At 43.9% G+C, this 18,900-nt stretch overlaps 1 protein-coding gene across 1 annotated transcript in view; it reads left to right on the top strand.

The window, feature by feature from the left end:
- Positions 1-13,063, top strand: part of LOC148665818 (uncharacterized) — a 30,904-nt gene extending 17,841 nt beyond the window's left edge. Inside the window, exons 11-13 of the mRNA XM_088630962.1 lie at positions 2,582-2,614; positions 2,763-2,789; positions 8,455-13,063. Of these exons, the coding sequence (XP_088487088.1) occupies positions 2,582-2,614; positions 2,763-2,789; positions 8,455-9,017 (623 nt within the window). The 3' untranslated portion in view covers positions 9,018-13,063. The remainder of the gene's footprint in view (positions 1-2,581; positions 2,615-2,762; positions 2,790-8,454) is intronic.
- The last annotated feature ends 5,837 nt before the right edge of the window (positions 13,064-18,900 follow it).

The raw sequence follows: 18,900 nt of genomic DNA, 5'->3' as shown, positions 1-18,900 counted from the left end.
CATTGTCACTAATGAAACCACTAAATAAAGACATAAATATAAAAATCTTAAGATTTTTAAAATACATGACTTTGCTAAAATTTATTTGAAAATAAAAACAATTACAACCGCCAGGGGAGAGAGAGAACAGGGGAGGGATGTTGGTTTTGCATAAGGGGCGGGGCTATGGAAATTAGGTCTGTTTGGGAATGTGTAGTTACATGTTCTGGCTGTTTGTGAATTATTGTTATTGAGTATGGAGTGTTGAGGTATTGATTTTGTGTAATGCTTTATGTTGAAAATTGAGGTGGATTTTGTTTACGATAAACAGGATAAACTGGGATGGGAGGAAGGTTTGGTTTTGCATAAGGGGCGGGATTATGATAATTGGAGGACTTTGCGAGAGTAAAATGGTTTGATTATTTGATTTTGTATTGTGGTTGTTATCTATGTTTTTGGTTGGTATTATGTTTATATGGTTGTTTTTGTTGGTTGGTTGTTATTATGGTTATTAATAATACGATCTATAGTTGAAATCTGAGCCTAAATAAAAAGAAAAAGCAAGTGATTAGGTTTATGAGCAATCTAATTACTTATTCGTTTAAAACGCTATATAAAATAAAGTTTATTATTAATTTGCTGGACAGAGCGGTGAACATTATTATGCATAAGACAAAGATAACGATCCTGATCAGTTTAGAAATCTGTGTACGCTGTAAGGTTTTAACTTCTTAAACTTTTAAAATACACGTTTTGAATAGAAAGAAATCCTCTTCCTGGTACAGTATGTATAGCAAACCAGCACGTCTTTTTTCTCCAATCAGAGGGGTGTCAGATGGTGTCAGCCAATCACCATTCTGAAGCCCTACCATAATCTCTGGTATGGGGAGACCCCAGAATTCTGTCCCATAGTTTAGACAGATGATAGATACTTTTATTGATCCCGTGAGGGAAATAAAGTAAATCATTTTCATTTTAGGAAATTATTAAACGCTTGGTTAAAAGCAAAGGAGATTGTCTGTTATAGTGGACATAAAAACAAGAGTTCGCTGGCATTATATCCTGGAAGACACAGACCGGCGCCAGACCGGTAAAATGCCTGATGAACTAGGGATTGGACAGTTTCCAAGTGCTTGTACAATCGATGGAAATGTTCAAATAAATGTGCAAAAGAAATAAACATGTTCCGTTTTCAGGCGGAAGATGTAAACAGCTTAATGTTCGTGTTAAATATTTTTTTTTTAATTCAATTAAACGGGCACAGTTAAGACATTAAATATACATATACATACTGTATACAGTACAGTTTGCATACGGAAATATGTTTATGTTACGTGATTAAAAAATAAATAAATAAAAATGAAAAGTCCAGCACCAGTTGGATTCAAACACACAACCTCTCAGTTGGTAGTCACACACCTAGACCAGTAGGCTACAGGACAGCTCGCATGAACAGGTAGGCAAAACAGCCCTACACAGCCCTGTTGCAGTACACGGATATAATCATACCGTTATTAAATTCTTGAGATACGCGATTCCATATTATATTCCCTTTTAATCAAATTCTAAAAGTATGCTTGTTGACTCCGGTATCACGTTAAAGACTTCGAAGCTTACAATGTTTAGGGAGAAATGGAATACTGGTGTGTATTTTTTTCTTTAAAGTACCAAGACCAGCTATATACTGTATGTTTATGTTCCAAAATTAATATCGTTTATGGCCTTCACACGCGTTACAGTATGCTCCTATTCTTTTTATGCTCAGCTACTAAGATTTCCCCTCAGTGGTAAAATTCAATATCTACAACGGGCACAGTAAAGACGTTTACAGTAAGTCTTTCTACGACAGACCAACGGACCACGAGTGCCCCTGTCGGTCAACCAATCACGTACCGCGGTATTTTGCGTCATCGCGCGTCACGGTGCACAACGCCGTAGCCAATTACCTCCGGTACGTGTCTGTACCGTGCACTTTGAATGGCTGCATCTGTACATGGATATGTCATGCTTCATGAGCTGGAGGTTCCAGCTGACAGATCTCTGTTCCACCCCACACGTCTGGTCGCATTTGATGATGTGGGGCAGGGCGGTCCTCAGTCTGCTGGCCAGTAGCTTGGACAGGATCCAAGTAGCTTGGGCGGAGCGGTGGCTCTGTGGCTAAGGATCTGCGCCTATGACTGGAATGGTTGCCGGTTCAAATCCTGCGGCCGGCAGAGAAATCCTACTCCGTTGGGCCCCTGAGCAAGGCCCTTAACCCTAACTGCTCCAGGGGCGCCGTACAATGGCAGACCCTGCGCTCTGACCCCAAGCTTCTCTCCCTGTCTGTGTGACTGTGTCTCCATGGAGTAAAGCTGGGGTATGCGAAAAGATGAATTCCTAATGCAAGAAATTGTATTGGGCTAATAAAGAAACATCAACATCATAGGGTCATTGACACCTCTCACTGTCCAGCTGATGTCCAGAGATCAGGCAGTGTGACCAGTGAGCAGAACATCTATGTATCTCAGTCAGTGATACTGGTCACTGTGGGTACAAGTCACTCAGTCAGTGGTACTGGTCTCTGTAGGTATTAATACAGTACAAATCTGCTCTCTATCTGCAGATCCTGTGAAGCGAGCCCCTATCCCTAAATCACGTACGTACACTCTGTGAAAATCTGCTGACTGACAACACTGATTGTACTGACATTTTATTACCAGAGTGTGAGTGTGATTCACAGTGTCTGTATCTCTGTGTTCCAGTGTGTGACTGTGATTCACAGTGTCTGTATCTCTGTGTTTCAGAATGGCAGTGGTTGTGCAGTGCTGCAGGTAAGTCTGTCTCTTCTTGATGACAGAGATGCTGTTTTAAGCTCTAGTGTCTGTGGTTATTGAGTTTTTGATTCCAGAAGGTCTCTTTAGTGTGAGGAAGTCATTCCTGGTTTGTATACAGAAGGAGATGTATTTCAATTTCATGTTTCTGTATCATCCTACATATAATCTCAGTGGGCTGTGAAGATCAATCAAAGTTTCATGGTGGGAATTTCTATTTCCATCCTGTGTTTCAGTCTATTGGCCAGTATGAGTCTCTCCTGGAGGGACTGACAGTGTAGGAAACTAATTTTCCCTGAAGGCCATGTGCTCTGGTCTCTGCTTACTCCTGAATGAGGGTCTACAGACTGAATGTGGCAGAACCAGTGATCCTGGATTTGGGAATAACTGTGGAATACCAGGAGGAATGAATCAGATGCAGAGCCAGTCTCATAATAACAAGCCATTTAAATCCTGAGAAGAAGGACTGTTAAAAGATGGTATAATGACAGTACTCTTCCCCTGCAGCTTCACAAACATACAGCCTCTTGCGAGAGGCAGCAGTGTGACTCTGGAACAGGGGCTCCTCTGGGGCCTGTAGGCCTCTTTCTTGTCTGCGAAATGGCAGCTTCTCTTCACATGTCAACCAGGCTGATGGGTCAGCAAGAAGAAACATATAAGAGTTTATATTTATAAAATCACCTTTTCTTCGTCTGTTTCCCTCTTTCCTCTGACTGTGTTATTAGGATGTTCATACAAACACAGTACAGACAGGATTGGCTTCTATACAGAGTACGTTCAGGCTGAGGGAATAATAAACATTATCAGGCAGATAAACGTTATTGCTAAACAGCTCATGTTGTTGCTTTTTGTGTTTAAAATCATGATACAGTCAGGATGTTGAAATATCCGCCACCCCAAAAAAACACATTTCATTTCTTCAAAAATGATTATTCAAATTATAGCACATGTAGATACCTATTGTTCCAGGCCATGCCCAATATATGTCTACTATTTATACTGGATAGGCTCTTTTTTACAGCCTTTCTATTCTCCAGGAGTAAAAAAATAAGAACTGAGAAGAATCTCTTTGATCTTCACTGGACTGACCAGCAGACAATAGAAGGAGATTATTTATTAAGTATGTATTTAAGTATTAAATATCAGGAGAGTATTAAGTCAGTGTTCATTGGTCATGCGAATAAGGCTTCTTGAATTGAATTGATCAAAACCCCCATTCACAATGAACATGTATAAGCCCCGCCCCCCGTCTCTCAGTGGTCAGAGCTCACTGATTGACAGCTGGTGTCTCCTATCAGAGAGACGGACAGCTGAGCGCGAACAGTCTGAAGCCAGTATGAGCGCCTCTGTTTCTTTTTTTTCGCAAAAGTTTTTTTTTTATTAAACGGTAGAATTTACAAATACAACTACAACCAGAGGATCAGAAACAGGTACAAGAGAAAAAAACACAACAGAAAAAAACATTTAACCACCAGAGGTAATGAAGTAAATTATGTGATCAAATTGTATTTTTTACATATATCATGTTTTCCTTGCTTTATTATTTCTCAATTATTTATAGAATTTAAATAGTGTTTCAACATGGATGCATTTCCTGTATAAAATAAAAATCAGCACTCACTTTTTTACAAAAAAAAAACGCTTTTCTTTTTAAACACTTCGAGTACCTCTGGCATTCATAAAAAAGACATACACAAAAGCAGATAACTAACTCTAAGATTGTCTAAATTATTGAGTTTTTCAAGAATCAGAACTATAACAGTCCTTAATACATAACTACAACATTGCAAACTAACACTAAATAAACATTAGTAATGTGGTGTCTCCGGGGGAAAGTTTTATGTAAATGAAATGAAAGTAGTACTCACACCACACTTTACTTTCCTAAGTTTCAAGGCGGTTCTTCTTCCAACTATCTTCCAAATACAGTCCGTAATCCGTTCCCTTAATCCTGATCTGATCCGAGTTCCAAAAGTCCGTAATAAAGCCAATCCGCGATGTATCCTTATCCAGTGTCCGTAATCCAAGAGATGTTGGGGTGTTCATCTGTCAGTAAGGAGTCTGTTTCCTGGGCTGGAGAATACATCTGAGAACTGTGAGCTCTACTGAGAAAGGCTACAATGATGTGGGTTCAGTAAGAGACTCAGTGGTGTGATTGACTCAGAATAGATCAGTAATTTCAACATCCGTTCATTAATCAATATTGTCAGTGAAGACTGGGGTTTTTACCTCAGATTTGGGTTTGTCTTCACAGGGCAGGAGGAGTAAATTTAGCTCCTGTGTTTCCATGTCAGACAGGACTTTATCTTCAAAGAGTGACACAGTGACTGTGTGTCTAAGAATGTATGTGTGAAAAAAACGCTACTATAATAGTTGGGGATATTTAATTTGAATTGAGGGACTATTCCTAGGGCAGTGGTTCTCAAACTTTTTGTTTTTTTTTAATTGAGGAACTATTTATAGGCCAAGGGTAATAAATTCACATTTAGTAGTTCAAGTAAGGAGATGTGTCAGCATGTGTAGGCTGCAAAGGAATAAGTAAAGGTCTATTCCTGCTGAAAAGAGAAGAAACACAGCATTTCAGCTGTGGAGACTTTTTTGGGTGTCTTTTGGTTGTTCTTCATTTCCTATCAAAATAAGAATGTCTTAGGTTATCGTTGGTCACCCGTTAAATCTTCAAGCAGAAAAACCTCAAAAGCTTTTAGACCGCAGTATGTAGACATCAAATACACTTGAATTGGGAATAACACAATAAAATGCAGGAGAGGTGTAATGTGAAGGATGAAAAAACAGTATTTCTGCGCATTTTGTGCAGATGAATGTAAAGAGATAGGGGAATGACAGACAAAAAGAATGTCACAGATGTCGGAAAGGACGAACCTTGGAATGACAGGAGAGCGAAAAGACCCTATGCGTAGCAGCGAGACGGAGGTTAGCCCGGGCTCAGCTGTTCAGGGAATGCGGTAAAGAAACCTATGTCCTCAGGTAGCGGACGTGGGGGGAACTGGTGCTATGCAGCTCTCAGGACATCCGAACGTCAATGCTGAGCCAAGGCAGAATGAAAGACCCAGAAATATATAGCCCCAGAGAGAGAGAAACACCGGAAGGACAGCAGAGAACCGGAAATGAGAGACAGGACAGAGAAGGAGCGCCCTCTGGCTGCAGAGGACGTGGCAAAGAAAAAGAATTCCAGGACAACACACAACCAGTTATACAGTTTGTCTATTGCTGGCTTGCTGTTTAATGGGACCAACAGTAACAGCGACAGGAAGACAATAGGAGGGATAAGTCATCGTAAATGTATTCTGTTCAGTGTTTAAAGAGTGAGCAAACACCCTGTACAGGACATGTTTCTGCAGTTTCACATCAAGAGTAACAGATGTTTGGAAAGCTGTGTCAATTCTACTTGTCACAGAAATGGTAAGAACGACACACATTTAACCCAGGAACACTCACTGACACAATGCTGTACTTCATGTGTACAAAAGACAGAACACATGCTCTTTAAGATTATTTTTTTTTCCAGAAAGAGGAGTGTGACCATATTCTTCTGTTGTTAGAGTCAATGCTTCTTTACACAGGACAGTATCATTGCATATATAATACCAAATTAAAATAGTAGACAATATTGTTCACAAATTAACTGCTGCATTCAAACACAATACTATCTCATCTAACCACAATAAATACCTTATCTCCGTGGCGCTAATAAGGTTCTGTAAATTTCAGTTACTCATGCCAGCACTGTGAAAGGAAGTGGCAGTTGAGTATTAAGCTGAGAATTGCCCTCCTCTCAGAACAGGGGGGTAATTAATTCTGATCTCTCTTTACTGACAGTGTTTCAATGACATGAAATCAGTCAGTGTCTCTGTGGCCTGTTTTCCTCAGAGCAGCTCAGACACGTGTTCTCAGCTGGTGTTCTCACATGGTCCTGGTCATTAAGAAACCCAGTGGCATGTTTCACTAAGAATGACACTGGAGTGTCAATATTATTTCATTAGTCCCACCAGAGTGAGTGTGTATTGGGGTGTTCGCCTATGATATTGGAGACCTCATTTCAAACAGGAGTGATCCAGAGCAGTGGTTCTCAACCTTTTTGGACCAAGTACCACCCCTGATTAAACCAAAGCATCCAAGTACCACCTACAAGTCATCATCTCATAGGAACCCCAGAAAATCTCAATGACCAACATGAGCGCACGTGCACACACACACACTCACATACACTTATAATAAATATTATCATAAAGTTTATTTGATATAGCGCCTTTAAAGGTGGCTTCTCAAAGCTCTTTGCAAAATGACAACAGAAACAACAACAATTAAAAATAAAGAATAAAAAAGCACCATTTCATTGAGAGGGGTGAGACTATTTAGTTGAGCAAAGCAGATGTGAAGTCATTTTTCGAGCCTTGATACAATTCACAACAGAGTCTAACAGATTTTAAATCCACAGACATTTTCTTGACGGCCAAGGCTGCAGTGCGTCCACTTCATATCTAGAACAACATCTCTAACTACACCGCTGTGTCGGCTTGTCATCGCTCTATCACCGTCTATACAAACTCAGATGCATTTCATCCAACTGACGCCATTCTCTTCGATAACTTCATTCAGAAGCTGAAATATTGCAGTGAAAAGCATCTGCTCATGTTTTGATATCATCCGCCATATCAATAATTCTACGAGTGATTGTCTTTCGCAGGGGGCAGAAGGTCGAGCTGTTTAGCAGCTTTTTCTCCACAGACAATACGTGTCAGCTCTTTTCCCAGCGGTAAATAAGGTTCTTCAAAAATAGTTTGGGGCTTACCTGCTTTAGCAATCTGCAAGCTTGCATTTTTCCCTGTTTCAGGGATCCATCTCAGAAGTTAAAAGAAGTTCTTATTTCATGCGCATGGGAGCGAAACACAGAGACGCTCTGTGTATTTTTCTCAAATTAACTTAGAACAGTTCTGTTATCTATCACACTCACTTGTGCTTACAAGTTTGGCATTGTTCCAAAATCACATACATTCTCTTACCTCCCTATTTGCTGGAGATAACTTTTTTAAAATACAATTGGTCACTTACGTTCGTAGCACGCACTCCTACACAATGGTTTAGAATAGCTCTTGTGTCCAATCAAGTATTAACGCGTGCTGTATCGTAGTACATAGGGGCCGTATTTGACACAAACTAATTTTATTAAAATGTGAAAACCCGTCCCAATTTTTCAGTTGGAAAACAAAGTTCCAGGGTCATATGGTGTAACACCTAGCGACACTCCGCATACCAATTGTGGTACGTGTACCATATTTTGAGAACCACTGATCTGGAGGGTGTCTGTGTTTCCAGACTGATAGACTCTCCTGTGGAATAAGTCAGTGTATGACACTTTGTCCTGTTCTACACAGAATGAGTGTGAAATATCAGCAGAAGACGTTGTCATATCGGCTTCAGGGCTGTAGTTTCCACTCTTGTCCTAAGCATCACTTGCACGTGTAATACTTAGTGAAACAATTACAAAATATGTAATTTCACATGAAGGGAAGAGAAGTAATTATTAATTTACTTGTTTTTCTCTCTTGGTGTGTTTGGGGGACAAAGACATTTCACAGTATAATTGAGTTGAGTTGTAATGTAATCGGCAGGAGCCTGTTGTGATGTTTGCTGTTTTATTCCCCAGCTGCTGTGACTCTGGACCCTGATACAGCTCACTGTGAGCTCAGCCTGTCTGAGGATAAGAAGAGAGTGAGACGGGGACAGAGGAAGAGTCTCTCTCACAATCCTTACAGATTTGATTACTGGCGCTGTGTCATGAGCAGGGAGGCCTTCACCTCAGGGAGACACTACTGGGAGGTGGAGGTGAATCGATACTGGATAATAGGAGTGACCAGAGAGTCTGTACGGAGTAAAGGAGATTTCAGATTCTCCCCTGAGAAGGGTTACTGGATGTTGAGATACTGGAGTTTGCACTCTAAGCCTTTTGATTTATCTGCTCTCACTGACCCTCGGACCCACCTCCCCCTCAGTCTGAGGCCCAGGAAGCTGGGTGTGTTTGTGGATTTTGAGGAAAGGAAAGTCTCCTTTTACACAGTGGAGTCCAGAGCTCATCTCTACACTTTCACTGACATGGTCTTCACTCAGGGGGAGAAGATCTATCCTGTCTTCTGTACCTGGGATTCAGATAAAGACCTTGAGCTGCTGCCTGCTGTCAGTGTGGAGATTAAACCCGTTACTGACTCATGAATACAGGCTGACTCTCTCCCAGCTCTCTTTCGCACTGCTCATACTGCCAGACGGGTTTAGTGACGGGTAGTGAGATTATGTCATAAATCTAATAGTAATTTTAGAAATGACGATGTTGTGTTGTGTTTAAACTTTTAAAAAAAGTTTGAAACAGGGAAAAATAACATGTACGGGAGAGGGAAATATACCACGCTACCAGCCTGCTGTACTCCTGACTTAAATATAAAATATCTCTAGAAACCCTACTGTTTTTACATTTATTTTAAAATAAGTTTTTAAAAATGCAATCTGTGTTAACTTCTCCTGCACGTGTAATGGGTTGTAATGGACGCTGTTGTTTCATATAGTTTTCACTGGGATGTTATTTTGTTCAATCTTTTTATCTGAGATATATGTATATGACCAAGTACAGGTTTATTCCATGCTGAAAAGAGAAGAAAAAAAAAATAAGTTTATACAATGAAATGCTGTTTCTCTTCAGTCTGAAGGGGGTGTCCCACACTGACAGACTGGAGGAACTGAGTCTCTTTAGACTGAAGGGAGTGTCTCACACTGACAGACTGGAGGAACTGAGTCTCTTTAGACTGAAGGGAGTGTCTCACACTGACAGACTGGAGGAACTGAGTCTCTTTAGTCTGAAGGGAGTGTCCCACACTGATAGGCTGGAGGAACCGAGTCTCTTTAGTCTGAAGGGAGTATCCCACACTGACAGGCTGGCGTGCACAAATTGCCTCGATCTGGCGTGCACAAAGCTTGATCAGCTGCCCTTTCCCACAGGAGGTATGGGAATGTCCAGTGATAACGGGCTTCCCTGTCCGTCGGGGCAGTGAACAGTTTCTCAGACTGAGCTATTTTATATAATCGGCCCAGAACGGAAGAGAGATGTTAGGCCTCTTGCAAAGAAAAAAAATTCATCTTCATTTAAGGTGTATTCAACTGAGACGGAGCCCTGCAAAACTGTATGTAGGAACCAGAGATGAAGGATAAGCTGTTTAAGGAAATCAGCTCAGTCGTGCCGAGTGTGAGAGAGGTGGGGGTACACGGTTGTGAACGGGTAAGGCTTGTGTGTTTCTTTCGGTCTTGTGTTTTTATCCTGATATATTTTTAAAATCTTATCTTTATCAAGCTCGTTTGCATGGGTCAAACTCTGTTCAGGCGTATGTTTGTAACCGTGTGCGTCTTCTGTGTAGGTGGGGGGCTGAGCCTCATTCAAATCAAACTGAGCGCTGCTATACTGTATGTAGGAGCCAGAGATGAAGAATGAGCTATTTAAGGTAATCAGGAGTGTGTGAGAGAGAGAGTGTGTTTTTCCTCCCAACTGAGAAGACTTGTGGTTCTTTCTGCTTTTCTGCACAGGCTGCCAGCGTGAGTGCGTACTGGGATCTTGGTTTGAATGCTCGAATTGTCTGGCTGATGTTTTTTGTTCCTATTTGAACCCATGTTTGTGCACAAGGCGCTTGCGGATGTCTCCGTGTGTGTGTGCGTTTGTAATGACGTGTGTGCGCGGCTCTGTATCAGTATAAAAAACGCATTTAAGACATTCAACCTTTTCATGTTCATATATTGTTTTATTCTTGACAATAATAACTAAGGTTGCTGCTGGAAGAGGTGTTAGTGGGGCAAGCAGGGGGCACTCTCACCCTGCGGTCCATGTGGGTCCTAATGCCCCAGTATAGTGATGGGGACACTATACTGTAAACAGGCGCCGTGCTTCGGATGAGATGTAAAACGGAGTTCCTGACTCTCTGTGGTCATTAAAAATCCCAGAGTGTTTCTCGAAAAGAGTAGGGGTGTTACCCCAGTGTCCTGGCCAAGTTTCCCATTGACCCTTACGAATCATGGCCTCCTAATAAGCCCCATCTATGAATTGGCTTCATTACTCTTCTCTCCTTCCCACTGATAGCTGGTGTGTGGGGAGCGTTCTGGCGCACCATGGCTGCCGTCGCATCGTCCAGGTGCATGCTGCACATTGGTGGTGGTGGAGGGGATCCCCATATCCTGCAAAGTGCTTTGAGTGGAGTGTCCAGAAAAGCGCTATATAAGTGTAAGCAATTATTATTAATTATAATGTAATAAGTCCATTATTTCTCACCACTCCATTGCAAGGCATACACAACACAAACACCAGGAACAATTATCTCAGAAGCCAGTTAACCTCCCAGCATGTCTTTGGACTATGGGAGGAAACCCAATTGAACATAGGAGAACATGCAAGCTCCACACAGATAGCTCCCAAGAGTTGAACCCAGAAACCCCAGCAATACTATAACCATCACCAAGCTACCCCACAAATTTCATCCAGTCATGGCAAAAGACTCTTACCTGTTACAATATTACCATCAGGGGGGTCTATGAGCCTGGGGAACACCTCAGGATGACAGCTAGCTGGCCTCCCAAGTTTCAGGAAGAGAGGGGGCGTCTTCAAGGAGCTCAGAAATAAGATCTGAAGGGACTTATTAATAACTTATTAATAACAGGCTGCTTTAAGAGCCCCTGGAGTCAGTGGGGAGAAAGGGAGAGATCAGAGGTCATGTTTGAATGCTTATCTATAGTTATTTGAATGGACTGCCCTGGTCACAGGTGACATGGAGAGCCGTTTCCGGAGGGGGGGGGGGGGGGGGTAATTTGAGGTACAGTACATGGGCTTCAAGTTCATTCACTGGTTCTAAATGGGGCCTTTCTGAGCGCAAGCTCCCTGCTCTCTTCTGTTAACAGCCCTTGAAGGTCGCTACAGGTCTTGCAGATGTGGGCTGTGTTAAAGGAGCCTGGATCACACTGTAGCGGCGAGGCTTATTAATAAGAAAGAATTAAGTGTTTCTGAGCTTTCCCAAATTAGGCCTCATCTCTCTGTTCATCTCTGTGGTGCAGCCACAGAGAAACTATTCATGCAGGCTGATTTAAGATGTTTTCTTTTGATAAGAAACAAGCTCCCAAAGGGGGATGCACTTAGCTAAGCCTGGCTATCATGATCAATGGTCATCCATTGGTGCCTATCTGTCTAGGGAGTGCCAGTTGGACATCTGGACTGCATTCCTAAGTGTCAGGAGTAAGTGACTCATATCTCACCTTGATCAACCAATCAGGGACTGGTAGGGCCGAGTAACCCACATGGGACTCTGATGCCCATGGAACTTTCAGCCAATCAATGAGCTGAAGTTCCTCCAGGTAAAAACAGGCAACACAGAGAGCCTGTGAGATTCAGAAAGGGAGATTCAGTAAGATTCAGAAGGGATTCAGGAGAATTCTGTGGACTGTTCTAAAGGGAATTCAAAGGAGAATTCCAGGGCAGGACGGCCCAGGAGCAGAAGGCTCCCAAGGGCAGGACATTCTCGCAGCGCGCCTCCTGACCATCCTGAGACTCAGCCCGGACAACCACGGAACGGCCAGTGTGTCCGAGTGCCAGAACTTTCCTTTGTTCCAAGAGTCTAGAGTGGAGGTTGCCAGAGAGTAACCAGCAGCAGGCCTCGTGAACAGGTCGGAACTGTGGACAGCTGAATCACTATTCAGAACTAGCTCTTCATCAGGAACGAACCGGTCCTCTTCCTGACTTGCTGGGACCCACAGTCATCTTTTCTCCTGTGCACAAACTTTGCTAGTTAAAGCCAACAGTGAGCATCAGCAGCGCACCATCGCAAGCCGCACAGCACAGCCTGGCACGCAGCCAGAGAGCGCGGATTGGACAGCAACAGCCTGCAACTGTTTCTTTGTGCCCACAGGAGATCTGAATCCGCAGAAATTGGATGAGTATTCAACTTCAATGCATTACAGCTCGAGAATTCAATTGTTATCCCAACCAGTTGATATCAATTTAATTCCTAAGAGTTATGTACTTGTTTTGAGTATCTAATGTAGAAGTTATAACCAAGTTCATTTATGAAACGGTCTTAATGAATGATATACTGAACGTATGTCCTCTTGATATGTGTAACTCTTTGTAACTGACCGAATATACCTTTTGTATTCTGATAACCCTCTCGATAAGATCTGTTAGTTTTAGATGCATATTCTATGTATTAATAAATGTATCCTCGTGTATTAGTACCTGTGTGTGCGCGTTGTTTGAGTTATGTCGCATGGTTGGATTCTAAAGCCATCAAAAGAATCAACTTTGTGATTTACTGCTACAATTAATAATTGTCTCAGTAAATGCCCAAACCCTACAGAACTGGTGCCTTCAGAGAGCCACTACATTACATATTTGGCGTCCCTGAGCCAAAACACCCAGAAATTGTCTCATTGATGAATTCAGGTGGCAAAACAAACTTGTCTTCTGGATGTGGGCTTTGTTGATCACACAGCTGTGTGCCAGCTAAGATACACACCGGCATGCACGCACTCAGACCAGGGCAATATAATATACACTATACATAACATAACAGTGTAATAATATAGTGTGTGATCTCCTGTCCCAGCCTGAGGAACTGTCACCCTGTCTCTCAATAATAATAATAATAATAATAATAATAATAATAATAATAATAATAATAATAATAATAATAATAATACACTGTGTGATCTCCTGTCCCAGCCCAAGGAACAGCATGCCTGTCTCATAACAACAATAATACTGCATTATGTGTTGATTCTGCTTTTTAAACTCCAACCCTAGCATTGTCTCATTTAACCAGCCTGTTCATTATAGCAATCGTCGGGTTATGTAGCCCAATGCAAAATCATAAGAATAATTAAAATCATTTGCCCAGAATGCCTTTTGGAAACTCCTCCTAGGAAATAATCCATGAGTGCCCAGTTGTGCTGTGGTTAGCACTTCTACACAGCACTGGGGCCTGGGGTTCAATTCTGAACTTGCGGTGTTGTCTGTGTGGAGTTTGCATGTTGGTAGGTTCATTAGCTTCTGAGAAACCTGGCCCTAGTGTAAGTGTGTATCTGTGTCTATGCACATTCTGTCCAGGGTGTGTGCGTTTGTGTGTGTCCTGTGAGGCCTGGAGTCCTGTCCAGGGTGTATGATAGTGCATGTGTGTCCTGTGATGGACTGGTGTCCTGGTGTGATCAGTCCTGATCCCGGCCAACACCTGGTGTCTCCTTCAGCTGGTCCAGGGTCCCGCCTTGAGCCTGGCCTGGCTGGGACTGTACCGCGAAGGCGGTGGCTGGCGGTGGTCGTCGGGCGAGGGGGAGGGGAGCTACGGCTTTCGGAAATGGAAAGATGCCCTGTGCGAGCAGCAGAAAAACTTAGTCTGCTACAAGAGTGAATATTCCTGCTTCAGAATGGGAGTGTTGTGTAGCTTGCGAAAGGGCTTTGTAGCTTAACCAGAAGTAATAATAATAATTGCTTACACTTCTATAGCGCTTTTCTGGACACTCCACTCAAAGCGCTTTACAGGTAATGGGGAATCAAACTACCACCACCAATGCGCAGCCCCCACTTGTGGCTTTCAGTGGGGAGGACAACAGAGTGATGAAGCCAGTTCATAGAGGGGGATTATTATTGGTAAAGGCCACTGGGAAGTTACATCCCTACTCTTTTCGATAAATGCAGTGGGATTTTTAATGACCACAGAGAGTCAGGACCTCGGTTTTATGTCTCATCTGATGGACAGCGCCTTTTTACAGTTCAGTGTCCTCATCACCATACAGGGGCATTAGGACCCACACGGACCGCAGGGTGAGTGCCCCCTGCTCGCCCCACTAACACCTCTTCCAGCAGGCCAGGCGTGTTCTGTAATGGCAGTGTAGTATGCCGCTACATCACACCCCACAATCCTTTGCGTCGCCCCTCCTTACTGTCTGCAGGTCTTAAGGTGAACGCATTGCACATGCTTCATCTTAATGTATCCATGCAAACCTGTAACCCTGAATGGGAACCGAGGTGCTGGTGCAACATTAAGAGTTAAGAGGCCAACTTTAGTGGGAGAGTAGCTGTGAAAATAGACTTCCACCATCAAGCTTAAAATCCATTTCCAAGAGGAGTAAGGTACTTGTCTATTGCTGTTTACTGTTTTGAAGGGTTATGAGTACATTATACAGTGGCTGGTGCACACTCCTGCCCAGAGGTGAAAAAGTATTCACCCCCCCTGGACTTTTTCACATTTTAAGATGTTAAAACATGAAATCATAATGCATTTATTTGGGATTATTTTGTTTTGCCAGTGGTTGACCCAAAACGCTGCATAATGGCAAATGGAGGTTAAGCTCGGCGGATCCTCCTACATTAATTACGAACACAAAGCAGAGCAAGCCCTCCCCTGCGAGCTTTTAAGAAAAAGCAGGCCAGCTCACGAAACAAAATGTTTCTCACGGGTGGGCGGGTGTTTCCAGTGACCGGCAGCAGCGGTGGCGCCGCGCTCCAGTACACCCTGATCCAGGAACAGAAGAACTGGACCGAAGCACAGAAGTACTGCCGGGACTGGTACACTGACCTGGCCGTCATAAGGAACCCAAGTGACAACGCCGTAGTCAACAAGCAGGCACGGAACACATGGGTGTGGATTGGTTTGTTCCTCGATCCCTGGAAGTGGTCCGATGGGGAAAGCCTCACTTTCCGCAACTGGTACAAGGCGCAGCCCCTGAACGAAGACTGCAGGAGTATGATGAATGACGGGAACGTGGGGAGACAACAACTGCAGCAAGGAGTATTCCTTCTTCTGTTCCAAGAGTAAGCGGACCACCATCTGTGTTTGGTTGGGGTTTTTAGTGGGCTCGTTTAGACTGTTTTTGCAGCATGCCCTGGTCATGCCCAATCTGACAGAAAAGAGGAAAGGAAGCAGCAAGGGGTGGGAGGGGAGATGATAGATGTTGCGGGCGAGACGGAAAAAAAAATGGGATTGCGCTCTGCTGCTGCAAATTAATTCCATGACAAATAGTGTTACCGATCAGAAACTCGGGAGGTGTCCTAAACTTGCATTTCCGTTCTCCTACATATCAATATTTCCTGGCTGACCACAGCTCTGAGCTCGTTTTCCCTAGCTCCCCTCCTTTTATTCCAACGTCACCCTCGCAGCGGACTCCCTGGCTCATTCTTTGGAATTACAATGGGAGAGCCATGACAGTGCTGCTCTCCTGCCAGCTCTGTCACTTCTCGAGCGTTTAGTTAACGTCAACGTAGGAAGTACCCTATCTTTGTACTCGGGTTGGCTTGTTTTTGTCCATTATTAGAATTTGACCCGACTATTGAACTTGGAAAATGGATCACAGCTTCAGTTCTGGTCATTAAAGCAGCAAAGAAAATAAATAAGTTTGATTTCAAAGAAGTAAACAATAGTTAGAAACATTGCAAGGGGAAATGTGATATCGTAGGTTATAACGTCAGCGGAACAAGTCCGAGAGTCTGGGCTCACTAGTCTGGCTGTGGCCTCATACTGTCAGGAAGTAGAAAAGAAGACAGAGTTCATTAAGGAAACGATAGTGGCACAGTGGTTAGCATTGCAGTGATAGAGCCCTGAGTTCAATTCCAGACTGGGGTGCTGTCTGCCATGAGCAGATGTGAACATGCAAACTCCATGCAGATACTGTGCCACCTACCTGTCTGTTATGTCTTCACATTCCTTTTGCTTGTCTCTGTAGAGAAGAGGGTGGTGATGAAGGTCAGAATCTCTCTGGATAAAAGCCTGAACCTGAATGACCCTGAAATGACAGAACATCTCTTAGGCCAGGTAGGGAAAAACAGGGTCTCCTGCAGATCCCCTAATTCTTTAACAGTACAAACCTCATCCTACTCCTTGTCATTAAAGAACCATATCAGTTTATCAAATCATGGTAAACCCCGCCTTAAAACACAATGTCCATAGAAAGTCTGCACACTCCTTCTATACAAACACATCAAGACCTCACATGCCGAAATCGAAATATAATTAATTGTATCCATATTTACGCTGTATAACCCACAACCTCCAATCGGAAAAAGACCTTCAGAAACATTCCAAAAAGTTCCGACAAATGAAAACCAAGAACAACAGATTGGATACAACAGGGCGTCCACACCCCTGAGTTTTAGTGTTTGGTGGAAGTACCTATTTATCTGAAATCACAGGCATAATTCTGTGCGGACAGGTCTGTACCCATGTAGCACGCCTAGAATGGGAAATGTTAGCTCATCCCTTCTTACAGATCTGTAAGAAGTGCAGTGGCTCTGTGGCTAAGGATCTGTGCCTGTGGCTGTAAGGGTTTGCTGGTTCGTATCCGCGGCCGGCAGAGGAATCCTACTCCGTTGGGCCTCTGAGCAAGGCCCTTCACCCCAGCTGCTCCAGGGGCGCCATGTAAATGGCTGATCCTGCGCTCTGACCCCAAGCTTCTCTCTCCCTATCTGTGTGTCTCATGGAGAGCAAGCTGGGGTCTGCAAAAAGAAATTCCTCATGCAAGAAATTGTATATGACCAATAAACTGATCTTCTCTTCAAAAGCTCGATTAAATAAATTATAGAGGGGACTGTTGATGCACCATCAAAATCATTCCACGGGTTTTCAATTTCAATGGCGATTTAATTTTTATTTGGATGTATCCATTTCCCATTGGCCGTTACCAATTATGGCCTCCTAATAATAATCCCCCTCTATGAACTGGCTTCATCCCTCTGCTCTCCTCCCCACTGAAAGCCACATGTTGCATCATCCAGGTGGTGGCTGTACATTGGTGGGGGTAGTGGGGTAGTACCTCATTACCTGTAAAGCAGACTGGCGCATCATCCAGGTGGATGCTGCACATTGGTGGTGGTGGTAGGATTCCCTATGACCTGTAAAGCATGTAAAGAGTGCAGTGTCCAGAAAAGCGCTATATAAGTGTAAGCAATTATTATTACTACTTTACTGGTTAAGCTACAAAGCCCTTTCCCCAGCTATGCATTAACACCCCTGTCATGTGGTGACAATGCTGATATAACTAGTTTCAGGGCATTGACTGGCCATTTGAGCATGTTTACACCTCTGTTCCTTGGCAGCTCTACTGTTGCTAGGACAGAGTCAAAATATCTGCAGACTTTTCAGGGATTTGTGATGTTGTTTGGTGAAACGCAACCTCCGCAGGAACACAGGTCCTCGTCCACACCCGGGCTGAGACTCCAACCCCCGGTGCTGTTATTTCAGATACGCAATGAGCTCTCCCAGCCCGTGTCCATGGAGAACACCAGCCTGCGCTGGAGGGAGCAGTGGGATGGGCTGGTTTTCCACCAGGAGGAGGAGGACAGCCAAGGAGGAGGAGGAGGAGGTGAGATGGGGGTCTAGCGAAGATCCTCCCCTATGGGCCAGGTGGGACTGAGTGATGTAGGCGCCCCCTGCCCTGGATGAGTGATGCAGAAGGGATCGAGCAGGCCGGGGCCATGCAGATTGATGGGTTTCTCTCACGCTTAGCCATTCCTCCAGCAGCCGTGTCACCCTGCAGCTCCCAGCTGGCAGCCCCCCCACTGGAGCCCAGCAGGTGTGAGCCTGGCCAGTACCTGGAGGGGAGACTCCTGGGAGAGGTATGAGTGGGACCAGCAGGGGGCGCTCACCCTGCAGTCTGTGTGGGTCCTGATGCCCCAGTATAGTGACGGGGACACTGGACTGTAAACAGGCGCCGTCCTGCGGATGAGACGTCAAACCGAGGTCCTGACTCTCTGTGCTCATTAACAATCCCAGGGTGTTTCTGGAAAAGAGTAGGGGTGTTACCCCAGCATCTTGGGCAAATTTCTCAGCCCAGGGTGCATGTGTGAGTAAGATGTCCAGCTCTGGCAGCCCAGGGTGTGCAGTGCCACATCCGTACCGCAGGGTGATTAAATGTGCTGGTGTTTGTCCTGTCCACAGGGTAACAGGTCTTCAGAGCAAACTGAGCTCCAGCCTGACGGGCTTCACTACAGGGCCAGGCAGGACTGGAACACTATTCTCATCCAAACACCGGGGGCATCTTGTGTGTTCCGGGTCTGAAGAACAGCATTATTAGATCCAGATACACAAGG

The sequence above is a fragment of the Lepisosteus platostomus genome, chromosome 5 (assembly GCF_059453375.1).
Source record: "Lepisosteus platostomus isolate fLepPlt1 chromosome 5, fLepPlt1.hap1, whole genome shotgun sequence".
Classification (NCBI taxonomy): domain Eukaryota; kingdom Metazoa; phylum Chordata; class Actinopteri; order Semionotiformes; family Lepisosteidae; genus Lepisosteus; species Lepisosteus platostomus.
The sequence above is the reverse complement of the archived record's forward strand: the minus strand, read 5'-3'. Positions and strand labels throughout refer to the sequence as shown.